Source organism: Suricata suricatta, chromosome 10 (genome assembly GCF_006229205.1).
Source record: "Suricata suricatta isolate VVHF042 chromosome 10, meerkat_22Aug2017_6uvM2_HiC, whole genome shotgun sequence".
Lineage (NCBI taxonomy): Eukaryota > Metazoa > Chordata > Mammalia > Carnivora > Herpestidae > Suricata > Suricata suricatta.
The window spans coordinates 11,449,171-11,464,688 of NC_043709.1; the positions used below are offsets into that span (position 1 = coordinate 11,449,171).

Below are 15,518 nucleotides of genomic sequence, written 5' to 3' on the forward strand. Positions count from 1 at the left end.
TTGAGTGAAGTCTGATGCCACTATACCTTTGAAAACTTTAGATTCCCGCTTCTACCTGTGAGGGAGCAAGGGACGCTTTTTCTAAAACACACACACACAGACCCCACATTTTACCGCAAGTTTTTCTACTTCTCTCTGTACATCCCCCCTCCTCCCGCCACGGAAGTCAGTCCCTGTGCACTGAGCTGTTTCCTCAGAGGTCCACCTTAGCGATAGGAAGACTTGAGAACCAGAGACTGAAGAAGCATCGCGAGGGGAGTCTGAGCTGCCGGCTTTGTTTTACGTTATATACTAATTGAGGCTATTCATGGTGGAGATTTTTTTTTTCTTTTCTTTTGATCTCTCTCCCTGTTCTATTGTCCGTCCATGAGCCCCGCTAGCCATTTGCTTCCCTTTTGTTTCTTTCCTGGCACGTTCCTCTCCGGGGAACCGATCTAGCAGCTGTGGCCGCAGTTCGGAGAAGGCACCCCTAAGAGAAGACCTGAGCCTGGCTGACCCATTGTATGTCCCCCCCACCCCTCTTTTCCTGACCAGTAGCAAAGGCATAGCTCACCCCGAGTCACGATTTAAAGGGATAACAAAACGGCTCCTGATTCTTAGCCTGTGAAAAGCATGCTTGCATCCAAAGGAAAGAAAAGGCTGGTGGGCCCCTTGGCGGGCTGTTTTTGTATGATTGTTTTCCTTCCGCAGCTGTGTTTTTTGAACTGCTCTTCCTGTGTTCTGTTATAGAATAGTCTTACAGGAACCAATCATTAGCGCTAAAATACCTCAGGTAGGAGTGCCAGTGTGACCTGCCAATCAATCAGATTGTGGATTGCAGTGAAAAAATTGAATTATACTAACCATTCCAGCTCCACGTTAGAGATGGGAACAGAGGCTTTTTTGGACAACCGAGACTTGTGAGCGTGTGATCTAAGCCCTGCTGCCTCAGCAGCACACAGTCAAGTCCCGGACGCGACGGCGCCACCCCCAAATTAGGTGCCCCTGTCCCGTCGCCGCCGCCCACGCCCGGCATGTGCTCTGCACTGTCCAGTCACCGCCACCCCTTTCAGTTTGCCAGTCACATCGACCCATGGTGTGTAAGCCGGTCTTTTATACTTGGAGATCTTAGCAGTGGGGGACGTTTTCCACTGTGAAGGACACGAGAAAAGGGAGGAGGAAGTTGAGTCTGTCCACACAGGACTCCGGAGTCCCAGGCGGGGCCCCGTGGTGAGACCACAGTAGTAACTGGACTGTGCTGTTAGCCTCACTTCTGCTTTGCCCAAACATCTAGACCTGTTGGGGCTGTGAAACTGAAACACGTACCCCCCTTGCTTTCTTTTCCTTTCACCTTGAAGCAGGGTCAGTGAGTTCATTTGGATAATCACTCACTGACAGGTGTGCTGATGGCTGGATGCCCGGGAAGGAGAAGCCCAGGCCCCTGTCCCAGTGCCCTTAGTCTGGGGGTGTGAAATCGCAGAGTGCTTGAGAGGTTTGTTTCGTTAAAGATCATCTCTCACCTACCATTGAAGTGAAACGTGGAAGATAAGCTGATCACAGCCATTTCTTGCCTTAGCCCCAATTTTAAGTAATAGTAAAATTAAGTACTTATCTTAAAAACTTTTTCATATCTACTTTTCAAAGTAGATCTAGGTCTGTCAAAAATAGTAACAGGATTATCATTATTGTAAGTTTCTAGCGCTTGTGTTACACGTGATCAGAGGTGCCCTGTTGTCAGAGAAGAACCGTCTCCTAAAACAACCCCCCTCCCCCAAGGCCCAGCTGTATACAGTGTCTCTCGGCTGGAGCAGGGCAGAGTTAGGGACACAGGAAGCAGTCCCCAGAGGCACAGCAGGTCAACCCAAGCTCGTGGGGCTAGGTCTCTGCCCCCTGCAGTGATTTTAAGACCACACCTGCCTTTCTGGCCACCCACCCCTGCTCCCTCGCTCAGTAAATCTGTGCACCACATCCCAGGGCCAAAGCTCTCATTTTGTCTGCTGGTCTTGAGACCCACACTTCTCTGTGTCACATAATGTCACCGTCTTCCAGGTAGAAAGAAGGTGTCTTGACATCACATGCTCACCAAAGTCCTGTTTTCATGTAAATCTAAAACAAAAACGTAGTAAAACTAATGGCTAGGTTAAAGTCAAGAAAGGGGGAACGTCTGCCAGTGTGAGGTCCTCCTAACAGATAACACAGGCAGAGGAGGGAGGAGACGCAGAGCCCTTCCATTTTGTTCTGGTTAACACAGAACTGTGCAGGAGAGTCCTGTGGTCAGCAGGCAACATTATAAAGTTACTTAAATGCTAAAACTGATTCAGAGTGGAGTAGAGAATCCCTAGCAGGTGATGGTGAACCCTGGAGAGCTGAGACATGAACAGCAGAAGGATCTTAAAGGTAACCGCACTGTCCCGGGGAAGAGCCAGAAGTCGAAGGCAGGGATGTCTCACGGACATAGGACATGTGGAAAGCTAGAACGTTCCAGCGTAGGCGCTGTGGCAGCACACTGGGTCAGAGTGGATGGGTGGTGACGGAGGGCCGGCCAGTGCTGCGGGTCAGGACTGGACCGTGTGGCCGGGGTCAGGAAGGGCGAACAGGGGAGCGGTGTAGCTAGCTTCGGGCCACCCCCGTTGGGAGGACTCTGCAGTCCTTCATAACGAATTATAAAGGAATAAGAGCGTGGCTCTTGTGACGGGGCGTGTGTAGGATCAGGCTCAGTCGTGCCCCATGTATCCGGCTCCCAGGTTCCCAGAAGCAGTCCCTGTGTGCCCTCCTACATTAGGGTGTGCTGTGGCCATGCTAATCCCCATTTTTTGTTTTATTTCAAATCACACACAGATAGAGTCTGCAAACTGCTTCAGATCCAACAGGTCTGATTGTGTGTAAATACATATGTCCTTTTTAATTTCTATTATTAATGGTTGCTTCAGTTTTGCATCAGTGCATGGTTAAAAGCAATACACATCAGCTATTTCATGACTTCATATCTCCAAATGAATTATTTCTCCTCTTTTTTTTTTTCTTGGTTTGTTTGTTTGTGCAGTCAGCTGAAGACATGTTAGCATCCCCACTCTAAACCTTTCAGTGGAGTCTCTGTTCCCTTCTCTGACATAACAGATGGGTTACTGCTTGTTATAATGATTAACATCGTGGTGTGGGCCAGGGCTAGGGGGGGGCGACCTTGACTATTTCTTGGGGCTGGGGAGGGCCCGTCGTCAGGGTCTGGAATGTTAACTCAAGTGGTGACTGACTGTTTCCGTAATAGCAGGTTGTTGTGGCTGCACGCTCTAGTAATTGAGGCTGTGTACTTCACCGAGCTTGTGGTAGAGCTAGGGCGAACCGCTGTCCCAAGAGAATGCTGGGATAGATAGAGTTAGCCAATACGAGTCTGAACGTGGTGATTTTGCTGGTTGTTTTAGCTCCAGATGTTGGCATGCTTAGTTTTTAATGTGATTAATAAATGTGGCGCCATCTCCCTCCCCCACCCCACGCCTGAACCCTGTCTCCTATCCCCCGTCCCCACCCTTGTTCTTTCTGAAAAACTTAAGAAACCGTAATGAAAACCTTGTTGTTTCAAACTGCACTTTGTTCTCATGTTCTACACAAAAGACCTCAGAAGTTGCTAGTGGAAGCAAAAGTCAAGAAAACGATTGCTCGGCCCGGAAGCTTCATGCGCTCCGAAATCGGAGTAGAAATAGAGAACATCCGAATTTTCTTTGTCTTAACAGTTGTTGATAGATTTTGTTTAAAGCAGCAGTGGAAATGCTTTGGGGTATGACTCCATCCAAGAGAAGTAAATCCATCATCATACAATTTAACCTTTCTAATTTTGGGGTAGTCACTGATGAGTTACCCAAATTAGCTTCTACCTTTCCATCCGAAACATAGCCCCCCGCCCCCCACCGTAAAGCACCTCCCTGCAGCACCCTTATAAAGTGATTAGGACAGTAGTCGTGTTGAAATATTATCAACTTTAAAAATAAAAACATTAATGTAGTTTTTCTTAATGCTGTTATTCTTCTCAAGCTTTTTGTTGTCAAGAAAACATTTGTATTCCCCTCTCATTTTCCTGAACTTAAATAGCAAAGAACCTCATCAAATTCAAACTCCAAAGTTCGAGTTGAGTTAGAATAGAAGGAAACCACTGCAGGTAGATTCTCTGATTTCCTTCTGGTTTGGAAGGAATCTTCTTTCCCAGGGTCTGATCTACTTTGAATTGTTTGGGCTAACGACATTACCGCCGGGGCCAGTGATGTTTCTGATGGCCTCTTGCAGGCTGGGGAACAGGAGGGAAGTGGTTCTCTCAGTAATTTCATTCAGAGCTGCTTTCTCCAGAATTAGTGCGCCACCGCTCAGAGCGAGGATTTGCTAGAACCTCCCAAATCTCCGACGTCACAGAGACTTTCAGAGAGGTCAGTACTAAGCCTCAGAATTCCTTAATGGGAATGCATATTCTGCCCTGTGGCATAGAACTTCTGTCTTTAAGTGTTTCACTCAGGGAACACAGATTGGGCTTTCACTGCTTTTCTTGCCTTGACTTTTTCAATTTTTTTTAATGTTTTTTATTTATTTTTGAGAGAGAGAGACAGTGCGAGCAGGGGAGGGTCAGAGAGAGAGGGAGATACAGAATCTGAAGCAGGCTTCAGGCTCTGAACTAGCTGTCAGCACAGAGCCTGACGATGCGGGGCTTGAACCCACGAACCGTGAGATCATGACCTGAGCTGAAGCCGGACTCTTAACCAACTGAGCCACCCAGACGCCCCGACTTCTTAAATGTTTAAAGATGATTTCAGTGTCTGAAGGAATACGAAAGACACAAACCGCCCAATGCTTGTTTCACCACACGATCCTGGCTCCCGGAGAAGTTTTACTGAAGACAGCCCTGGGGTAGACCTTGCTCTAGCAAACTTTAATTCTAAACCAGTGGAGCCATCTGTAGCTATCATGAAAAATTGAGCCTTTAAGGTTTATTTAAAGCTTAAAACTTCAACTATAACGATTAGCTTCTTGCTTTGGGTAACAAAGCTCTTTAGCAGTTTGGTTACCGCTTGGATGTACAGTCTCGCCCAGATCAGTCTGGCCCGCCTGTGCCCGCAGACCCAGCTGGATTTCAGAGCGAACATGTTCAATCACAGGCAGCCCCTCGAGGGTGCTTTCTGCCTCGTTTCTGTCCACTCCCATGTCGTTGCCAGTGTTTGGTAATATTAATTAGAACCATGGTTCTCTGAATATCCATGGAAGAATTTTAACGGAGAAAGAAACGCTTACTTTTCTGAGTGATTCACTTGAAAAACAAAGAGAAACAATACAGGACTACTGTAATCCAATCAGAGAGATACTTTGAACGTAGGTTTGAAGCTCCTGCGGATAAGGTCAAGTCTGAAAACTCCTCTGTAACGCGGTGTTCCCATAGCCAGAGCGTGCTGCTGGGACATAGTTTGAGAGGGAGAAATAGTCATAAGAACTTACACCTGAATTAAGTGTAGGCGAAATAGAGGGCTTCTAGAAGAGAACAGAAGAGGAAAGAGGAGGGCTTGCCACTTTCTAAAATAGCACCTATCTCGAGGTGATTATCTTTGAAATGCTTTATGGAAGTACATCTCCTTCCCCCTGACAGTGAAAAACCTTTGGGGTATTTGGTTCCCCAAACTGAAGTAACAGGACGGAGCGGATAGTGGAACCATTGGAAGGTGCACTGGGAGACTGGGGTGTGAGGGTCTCCGAATCTTTTAGGAGAAGAAAAATAAATAGCAGGTAAATGCTTAGGCCATGGCGGGGGTGGGGGGGTGCTTCCTGATTTACTTGAATCCCATCGACCATTTGTCATCTGATTTGCCTGAGTCCAAAATGCAGCTCGGGGCCGGGAGACATTTTTCTGAGAAGGGCCAAGTGGTAAATATTTTTGGCTTCAGGGGCCGGACAGTCCTTCACCCCTGCTTTCAGAATCAGGGGCAGGCTGCATCGGCTCACAGCCCGAAGTTTGCCAACCCCTGATCCACACTGGTTTTTCCTACTAAACGCTGCTGGCTATCTTGGCCTCTTGACAACCAGTCTGGTCCTGATGGAGCATAGCACCAGAGAGGACCCTCCTGTGACATCCTGTAGTCTCTTAGCAATAAATCATTCTGAGAGTCTGAAGTTAACACCTAGAAATTCACAGTCCCCATCAGTCAGATAGCCTTCTCCCAACTTGTGCAGACATTTGCCCTGTTGAAAGTCCCAACAAAGACCACGAAGTAAGGCAGGTCTGAGATCATGTCTTAAATCGGAGAACAGGTCGTGCTGATCTAGTTCACTCTGGTTATTGTCCCAAATTGGAGAGCAGATCCCTGTGTTGGGCGGAGCGTAATTTTGTGCCAGGGGAATGATAACATGCAGACTGATGCAGTTTGAAACATTCTCCTCCCATGTGTGTGTCCGTGTTTGCGTCTGTCCCTGTGTCGTTGTGCGTGTACGTCTGCGTGTGGGTGGGTGTGTGTTGGTCTGGCCACCGGGGGAGAGGTATCTGTAAAGTCAGTTCTCCTCTCTCCTGTAGGGCGGATACGCAGCCTACAGATACGCACAGCCCGCAACTGCGACCGCGGCCACAGCCGCCGCTGCCGCCGCCGCAGCTTACAGCGACGGGTAAGCGGGAGAGGGGCCTGGGGGCCGCCGGGGGCCGCGCTGCCTCCTCCTGTCACCGTTTCCAGCACGCTGCTCAGGCCACCTGGGCATGGGATACCCGCGGACTCCCTTGGGCTCCACCCCCCACCCCACTCCACTCACTCTTGTCTCTCTCTGGCTTTGATCCCAGTCTCCCTCTTCCTCAGCCCCACCTCCTTTCTTTTCCATTTGCTGGAAGTACTCTAGGGTTTTTCAGAGTTAACTGCATCTGGGAGTAGAAATGGACAGGTGTCCGTTCTGCCCGTTCCCTAATAACAGTCCAAGACCGAGTTACTCGCTCATCTTTAGCACAGTGAGCACTCTGACTCTTTAGGTCATGGCCTTTGCTTGCTCTCCCTGATGGTCTGTCTTCTCTCCAGTTACGGCAGGGTATACACAGCCGACCCCTACCACGCCCTGGCCCCTGCCGCGAGCTACGGAGTGGGCGCTGTGGTGAGTACTGAAGCCACTTCACCCCTTTTAACTCTTACCCGGGCTGGTAACACTCCTGAGAGGTAATCAGTTCATCCTGTCCTCCACGGCCGAAGTGTCGGAGCCACAGAGGGCTATCTGGAAATTTCACATCGCCTCCTTTATCCGTGTGTTGTCGGGTGAGCCCCTTGACCTGGTCACGGGCGGCAGAAAGGCATGAATAGTGACTGTCTGCCCTGGGCGGGGGCATCACTTAGAAAGAGGGGAGCAAGGGGATGCTTTATATTGGCTGCATGCCTGTGGCTTGCTTTACCTGATAGGTCCCGGGGGAAGAGACCCTCGAGCTTTCCAAAAACTGTGCGTTAGTTTCTGATGCAAGGATATCAAAGGGTGTCCCTGCTATTTCTGAACCTTCTGGCAGAAAGCACTAGAAATCACCAAGTGCCCAACAAAGATATTTTTTATCATTAACACTTGAGCAAAATATGATGTTTTTCTAGAAGTATAGAAAAATCCCATAGACCCCATCTAGAATAATTTTCCCTCCAGCCAGACTTGAACCCTCACTGATGTATTTTCGTAGTGGCCTGGCTACCTCCAGGCCCAGTGACTATGACTCACCAGCCACAGCAGGGACCTCCTAACGGGCTGCCTGGGGGTCACGGATGAAGGTGTGTGATGGGAGGCAGAGTGATAAATGAAGTTTAAGACTTGGAGGAATGTGAGAGAGCCCGTCATTTCTCACCCTACATTTGTACTGATGGATTGTGGGAGGAAGTGACAGGGACTGGAGGTGTGGAACGAGAGAGACAGTGACAGAGGTTCCCTAGATTTTATGTGCCAAACAGATACAGGTCTGGCCCTGGAAGAGTGAGTGACCCAGGGAGAGAGATGTTCCTAGGCGACTTTTAATGGGAAGAGATAGGCCATTAGATAAAGATAAAAGGAATAAAGCCCAGTTAAAACCCCAGGTAGACAGAAAATAGGAGTAAGTTGAGATATGTCAGGAAGCACCTAGTTGGCACATTTTCTAGGTTATAGAGGAACTAGACTTCAGTAGGTAAGAGATGGACTCTGGGTTAAATCCAGTCGAACACGGTGTGTGATGGCTAGTGGTCAGAGTCCCCGTTCCCTGCAGACGGGTGACTGCAGGAAGGTGAGATCAGCTCTGTGCCTTAGGTCGCGACTGTGATGACGTCGTCCAAGTGAACAAACTCGTGCTAAATTTTGAACATCAAATTATTTACAGACCTGGTTTTAAACTCTACGGGGTTTCCTTTGGACGCTGATTCACGTAAATAATTAAGTGCAGTGTTGTCACGTCCTCTTCTCGAGAACATCGGGTCTGCAGCGAGTGTCTTGGGCTCTGGTTTGAGCCCCTTGGAGGAAGAAGTTGGTTCCTAATGTCACCACCCAAGGTCACATCCTACCAGTTGCTTTGAAGCTTCTGAAGAAGCAATTTGCCCAACTCCCTTTTCAGGACACTGCCCTTCACCTTTACTGTTTCTCTCATCAACCTTTTAATTATTTTTATGTCTTCAATTACTGCAGGCGAGTTTGTACCGAGGTGGCTACAGCCGATTTGCCCCCTACTGAAGTGACGTGAGACCCCGCAAACGGGACAGCCCCCCAGTTCATGAGGCCTGGCTATTGCAATATTTACTAGTAGAGGAACTCTATAGCAAGATGAAGAGGAAAAACAAACAAACAAAAAAAAAAAACACAAAAAAAGAGAGAATACTTTTTTATACCTCACTATGTTCTTTGAATATGTATTTTTCCTTTAAATTTCTGCCTTTAATTCTTTTGTTCCAAAGATTGTGCATTTTTTTTCTTTTTTTTTCCTTTTTTTTTTTTTAACTGTGGTAAAAAAAAAAAAATAATGCATTTCCATGTCTGTATGTCCGTGCTAGCTCATTCTGTCAATCACGGAAGAGGCAGTTCGTGAGGAAGGAGGGACCGTAGGCGCTGATAAATGCATGTGATCGGAAATCAGCAGACACAGCTACCAAAGTGTATCCGGTGCTGAGTGCCTGGGGACAAGCCAGAGTGGAGCTCTTTCTGCGACAGGATGCGCTTCCAGTCTTCTGAGTCTCTGGTCTCTGAGCGGTGACAGGAACGTGTGCTTGCAGGGCGGGAGGATTAGAAAGCCACTCTCCTCTCCCCTTCCCTCCTGTCTTCTCCATCCTTCTCACAATCATCTTACCTGCACGGCCCGAGACAGGCGGCAGAGTGTTTGGAAGTACGGTCTTTCTGTTTCCAAACATGCTCCCAGACTGTGGACAATAAACACCTCACTAGGAAACCGGGCTCAGAATGAACTCTGGAGCGTGAAAAAGATCATTCTTTTCTTTCTTGAGATCCTAGCATTCCTACCGCGCCTCTTCTCCTTTCTCTGAACCACGGCTTAGCTCCTCTGTCCTTTCATGAACTCCCTGCTCCCAAGCCCCCAAGAGTAAGGGAATTTAGGACCCAGGGACAGGAGAATTAAATAGCCAGCGACCAGATTTCCCGGCTTGAGGGTTAAAAGTACTAAGTCTTGGGAGGCAGTACTGTCTAGTAAGGAAGAGAGAAGGGGCATCGGACAGTGTCTGGCAGGCATCTGATGTTCCTGTTCTTTCTCCTATGTCAGGACGGCAGTGCAAGGTAGAAATACGAAAACTGGCAGCAAAAGACCGAGTCCCGGGCCAGCTGTCCCTGGAAGTTTGCGGGGACCGGGTGCGCAAGGGCAGGCAGAGGCACTTTGTACTAGCTCCAAAGCCATAGGAATTTCCAGCTCCGGGAGCCTCTGTGAGCCGCTTCTCTGTCCATGGTCTTGAGCTCTCGTGGTGGCCCTTGCGCTCGGCTTCTCCTCCTCCAAAGACACCCAGCTGAGCACCCGTGCACTTGGCCTATACACCTACACTACAGGACGGGACAGAAACTCCAGAGCCCCTGAGGTGGCCCCCTCCCATACCGGAAGGAGGGTCCGACATGGCGGACCTTAGGTGTTGCCAGAAAGGGTCCTGCAGTAGCTCCGCGGTTTGATTTTCTAGATAAGCAAGGGAAGGGGGAGGGGGTTCTCTTCTAGCTCGTAATGGTAACGGCAAGGGCCCTGCGTCATTTCCCAAGTGAAGGCGTTAGGAACTAGGAAAGCACGTTCTGTTTGGCTCCCTGGTCTATTCACATTGGTACTAGGGTGACCTCTCACCCAAGGGACAGCTGCTAAAGGGAGTGATTCAGAGACACGGAACTTCAGCTTTGGTATGGGTTTGTTTTCCATTTGTTTCGTTGTTTTTGTTTTTGTTTTTACTCCTGCCTCCACACATGTTCTGGCTGATAATTATTCATGTCCCTGAATTAAAATGACTGACACGTGACAGCATCGAGCATCCTTTGTAAGCAGAGCGATCTGTCCGGGAGGGACCAGCCTGTCGTGTAGAGCACCCATCTTTGGAGGGGAGATGTCCTCCCCCCTTCGGAAGGCCCCTCTCCTCATTGCTGGGGGAGACATCGAGGGAGACAGCGGCCTCGATGCAGTCCTAACTGATGCTGGAGAGCAGTGTATGGGACAGGGGCCGCCAACCTGCCTGGGCCGTTGGCCACTTTTAAGGGATCTCCACCCCAAGCCAAAGTGTGGTCCGTTGCCGTTAAGACCATTTTAGTTGTGTGTATGTAAATATTTTAGTTAGAGGAAGGGGAGTGAGGTGCAGGTCTGTCACGGTTCTTGAGAACGGGGGCAGGGAGGATTTTTTTTTTTCATTTTCCTTTGCTTTTGTTTTGAGGGAGAGCTTTTCCTGACTAAAGAGAGAGAAATTTCACGTCCTGTTTAAATCCTAGGGGCCACTGAGGAAAATGGCAAGCCGCTGCTCAGTGGAGACCAGGCCACATTTTAAATGGCCGACACTGTCGCAGGAGAGAGGAACAAGGGGACGGGCTTAGCCGTTTTCTCCTCTTGTGTCCGAGGAGACAGGATGGTGGGAGGGGGAGGGAAGGCAGCTCCCACCGCCCTGCCCAAAGAGCCAGAAGCGCAAGCTTGGGGTCCCCGTCGTGCGTGTCGTTCGGCCGGGGCCTCGGGGACAGGCCCTGGGTGCGTGTCCGGGACGGCTCCGGCGTGCCTTCCTCGGGCTCCCTGCCCTAAGGAGGGCCGAGCAGACTTCTGCTTTCGCCCAAGGGGCCTCTGCCCCTCGGCGCCCGCACGGAGACGCAGGCACCCTCCCCCGGCACCTCTGGAACTTTGAGACTCCGAACGGCCAGCCTCCTCGGAGGCAGGTTCCCCAGGGCGCCCGTGCCTGTCTGCTCCTGCCTCTGGTCCCCACTGGACCGAGCAGCCGAGCCGGGAGAGAGTCTGGCGTCTTGGGGTTCGTGGGAGATGCCCGCGTGATAATCCGGAAATGTCCCCGGTGCTGTATGGCAGCACGCGAGTGACCGCCACGGCTTTGCCGAGCTCCAGCGTGGACTTCTGTACCCAGCGTCTCGCTGCTGGAGAACGGGGCTCCTTGCAGGAGACCCCTAGTGCAAACCTCTCAGTCTCCCTTTCAGCCCAGAGAGCTGCCCGGAGGTCTTTTCCGGAATCCCGTGGGTTCCGTGGTTCAGTTCCCTTGGACCCGGGCCAGCCCTTGCGACCCATCGTTTTTAAGGCTCTCAGGTTTTACGAGCTTGCCATCACCACCGTCCTCCAACAGCCACAGGTGGGACCGAGCCAGTGTTCTTCCTTGAAAAAGAAGGGGACCGGGGCTCCTAGTTTCAGGGGAGCAAGTGGAAATATTCCGCAGAACCAATAACAGCAGCTTTTCCCCCGAAGTAGAACTAGAGGCTGACCGCTCTTACTTTAGGTCATACTTTCCTAGCAGACAAGTGGGTGAGTCCCCAGCCCCGTCACCAGCCACTTAGCTTCCAGACCGGAGGTGGGGGGGAAGCCCGGGATGGAAGCCACCCTGAGGCCCTGCAAGAAGTCCTTGATCACCCCCCTTTCCTCGGGCAGGAACGCAGGACCGAGCCGGGGCCCATCCGGAAGGCACAACGGCCAGGATGGGGGCAGGGGACTGTGCCCTCCCCGCGCCCCCCCCCCCCCCAGTCCAGCCTCTACTGCTCGCAGCCTCTAGCACAGTAACATTTGCAGAATCACAGACTTTTTTCCCCCAGATGATAGGAAGAAAGGGACTTTGGGGGAGGGGGGAAGGGGAAGGGGTAGTGGTGTTTTAAAGAGCATAAGTTACCTGTTTGCACTGTTATAGGAAAAAAAATAGTGGGCAAGGTGAACATCAGACGTAAATTTGTGTTTTTATTTTGTCATGCTCTTGAAAATGTCTGGCCATTTGTAGTATACACCAGTGACACTTGACTCTCTGCTACATCAAACTTTTTCTTTTTTTTTTTTCTTTTTTTTGTAATGCTACTGTCCACAAACCTCTTTTTCCCTCCCTTTCCCTTTTCCCATGTACTTCCTTCATACTTGCTTTACTGATCAACCAGGCAATAGCCATCCGAGAGCTAGAGCGGGAAGCAGGGCCCTCTCTGAGTAGGCTCTGGGTGTCCTAAGCCAGCCCGTGCCCTCTGGTTCAGTGAGTGCAGTCGAGTCCCTGGCACCCGTCTTGAAAATAAGGCTCGCAGGCCGGACTCCAGCGAGGTCTCCAGTTCCTGAATCAGGTGTACCAGGAACGAGGAGCCCAGGGCGGAGGGGACTCCTCGGGTACCGAAGTTGGCTGCGGCAGCCGACTTCTTCTCCACGTTACCGGAACTGTAGCCAGTTACAGTTTACTCAGGAAAACGGTAGATCAATTCAGCCATTGGTGGTGCTGGTCGGCAGGGATTGGTAACCGAGGGAACCGCTCATCAGCCAAAACGCAAACCTTGCCTTTAAGGAGACTGCCGGCGGGGGTGGGGGGAGGGGCTCCGTGTCCGCTCCGGCTGGCGGTCACGGGGGTCACTCACACGCCGGTGTGGGGAAGGCTCGGTCACCCCGCCAAGCAAAAAGGGAACATCGATCCTCCTTCCTCTCCCCACCCCGGCCCCAGTGACCCACGCCAGATTTCCAGGGGGTACAATCGTTTTTGAATTTTTTTTTTTTAATGACTTTCGGTTTGGTTTTTCTGGAGACTGATAAGTGCTTTAAGCAATGTCTCTACGCCGTTGAGACTCCCAGCTTAGCCATTTTCTTGTATTTTTCTGTTCACAGTATTTGTGTGTGTGTGCGCGTGCGCGTGTGTGCAGGTTTTCGGCAGCTCGTTTTGGCTGTATTATATATCGAGTGATGAATTGATCCTTTTTTTTCCCTAAGGGATATGAATTGTTTTGTTTTGGGGTTTTTTTCTTGTGTTTCTAATTCTGCTTGTGAATAGCGGGAGCAAACCTGGGGCTGACACACGTAAGCTAGGGCTCAAGTGCTCAGAGAGCCAGCGCGGTTGGCTCGTCCCCTACGGGCAGACCGACCTGCGTCTCTGAGCCTTTCAGTCCAAATCTTTGCAAGGCTGAAAACGCCACCGAACCTCTCCTCTCCTCCCCACCCCCCATGGCAGGGACTGGACCATCCCGACACTCCACATGCAGCTTCTCCGGCCCCCTCCCATTGCCATGGCAAAACAGGTACCTTTGGGGCACGGGGGCGTCACATGGGATGCTTGTATAACTGACCACCTGGCCTTCTCTCCCCACCCCCACCCCCACCCCCAGAGTCACTCCCAAGGACACCCGAGCTGCTTGCCCAGGGTCCTGGTTTTCTGCGCACTCCAGAGAAGCACCCCAGGGCTTTGTGACAGCCTCTGACTCCCTCCCCTTCTCGTTAAGAATCATATTGTATAGTAGCTTTCAGACCATACAGTATTCATTGGGTTTCTCCTATTATTATCAAGTAGCTGGAATTGTGAAGGTCGGAGTAGTTAGATCTTTAGCTTTTATTCCTTATTTTTTTGTATTACTATCCATGTGTATAAATTATTGATCATGTTGCTGGCTTTTATAAACTCTAAGCAAAGGAGGAGCGCTGCCTCTGCCTTTGCAAATGGTAATGAAGCACTGTTTTTAAATAAAAGAGAGAAACACCACTCCTGGCTTGTGTGCGTAGATGCGGGGGTCTCCGTTGGCCTCTTCCCCTTGGATTTGACTCCTTCGGAGGCAGGAGAAAGGACGCAGCAGGGCACTTTCTTGGTGGGGGCGGCATCTGACCTCCTTTCAGCCCTTGGGCCTCCTGGACCCCTCGCTGCCCCCTCCCTGTCTGGCCCCTTGACCTTCCTGCCTCACTGCCCCTGTCACCGGGTCCCCCTGGCTCCTGTGCACTCTCCTTCCCGTGGGGTCCTGCTGGCTATTCTCTCTCCTGCCCAGACCTCCTCACCTGCCCCCCCCCTGTGCTGGCTTCCCCCTCCCCCAGGCTCCAGAATTCTCCACAAGCCCTTCACTGGGCTCTCCGGTCACCTTGCTTCCTATTTCACAGAGGAGGTGGAGGCCATCACTGTCTCCCTGAATGAAGGCTTTGCTGCCAGACACCTACCCGCATTCTCGCCCCTTCTCTCCCTACCTCTCCTCCAGAGACCTCCTCCTCCTCAGGAGCTGCCCCCACCCCTGTGCTCTGCACCCCATCCTTCTGGGGACCTTGCTTCATCGTGCCCTCCTGCAAGGTCAGCCTTTCATTTCCTCTCGGTAGTCCCTCTGGCAGTTAAACCTACTTACTTTAACAGAGTTTTAAAATTCTGCAAGTTCCCAGGCCCTCTCCTACACGACACACTCGAATAGATTTCTTCCCGCTGACACCAGTGACGGGCCCTTCACCCTGCTTTGGGCAGATTTCTCCCTCTAGGACCTGAGGCAGCCAAGGTGACAGCCAGTGGGTCGCCGCCTCCCTGGTCACACTCAGCACTGCAGCCCTTGGCCCTGCACGGCCACCATGGGGGTGAGGTCTGTCTCTGCTGCCACTGTGCAAGCTCCTCTCCAGAGCTGTCCCCGTCTCCACCGTCTCCATCCGTTAGCCCGGCGGCCACCACCACCGGCCTGGTCTCTGTCGAGCCGCCTGTTACCGACACGGCCCTTCCGCCCAGAGCACCCCCTGCTCGCTCCCCACACGGTCTGAGCACCTGGGGGTCGGGATGGCCGGCGCCCGGCACGTGGGAGCACTCAGTCCGTTGGGGCAGGGGTTGCAAGAAGTGAGACACAGTTTCGACCCTGCCTTCCCCTCCTTTGATACCCCAAGTAATGACAGTCACACTTGAGAGCACGTTTTATCTTCATCTTTCCCGCAGCCCTGAGGCTGGCCCTCAGGGTCTCCCGGTGCCCCCTCCCTTCTCGCTGAGTACCCCACGTGGGCAGAGTCCTACCGGCTCTGCTCCCAGGCCATCGCTCGGGGTGTTTGCAGCAAGCAGCCTTCGGGAATGAGGTGTCCTCCAGGACAAAGAACAAGCTAAGTGAGAGGGAGATCCTCCGCGTGATTCAGCTGCAGTGTAGACCTTGGGCTTCCATCCGGGCTCCCATCACCTCTCCCTCCCCGCCCACGGGAC

At 51.4% G+C, this 15,518-nt stretch overlaps 1 protein-coding gene across 14 annotated transcripts in view; it reads left to right on the forward strand.

Moving 5' to 3' along the window:
- RBFOX2 (RNA binding fox-1 homolog 2) overlaps nucleotides 1-14,075 on the forward strand; it is a 275,300-nt gene extending 261,225 nt beyond the window's left edge. For 9 of the 14 annotated variants that reach the window (XM_029953601.1, XM_029953608.1, XM_029953609.1 and 6 more), the window contains 4 exons: nucleotides 2,818-2,849; nucleotides 6,515-6,603; nucleotides 7,002-7,074; nucleotides 8,605-14,075. In XM_029953601.1, the coding sequence (XP_029809461.1) occupies nucleotides 2,818-2,849; nucleotides 6,515-6,603; nucleotides 7,002-7,074; nucleotides 8,605-8,659 (249 nt within the window). In that variant the 3' untranslated portion in view covers nucleotides 8,660-14,075. Of the gene's footprint in view, nucleotides 1-729; nucleotides 773-2,817; nucleotides 2,850-6,514; nucleotides 6,604-7,001; nucleotides 7,075-8,604 lie in introns of all 14 variants that reach the window. The other 5 variants (XM_029953607.1, XM_029953602.1, XM_029953604.1 and 2 more) reach the window with 2 other exon arrangements.
- The last annotated feature ends 1,443 nt before the right edge of the window (nucleotides 14,076-15,518 follow it).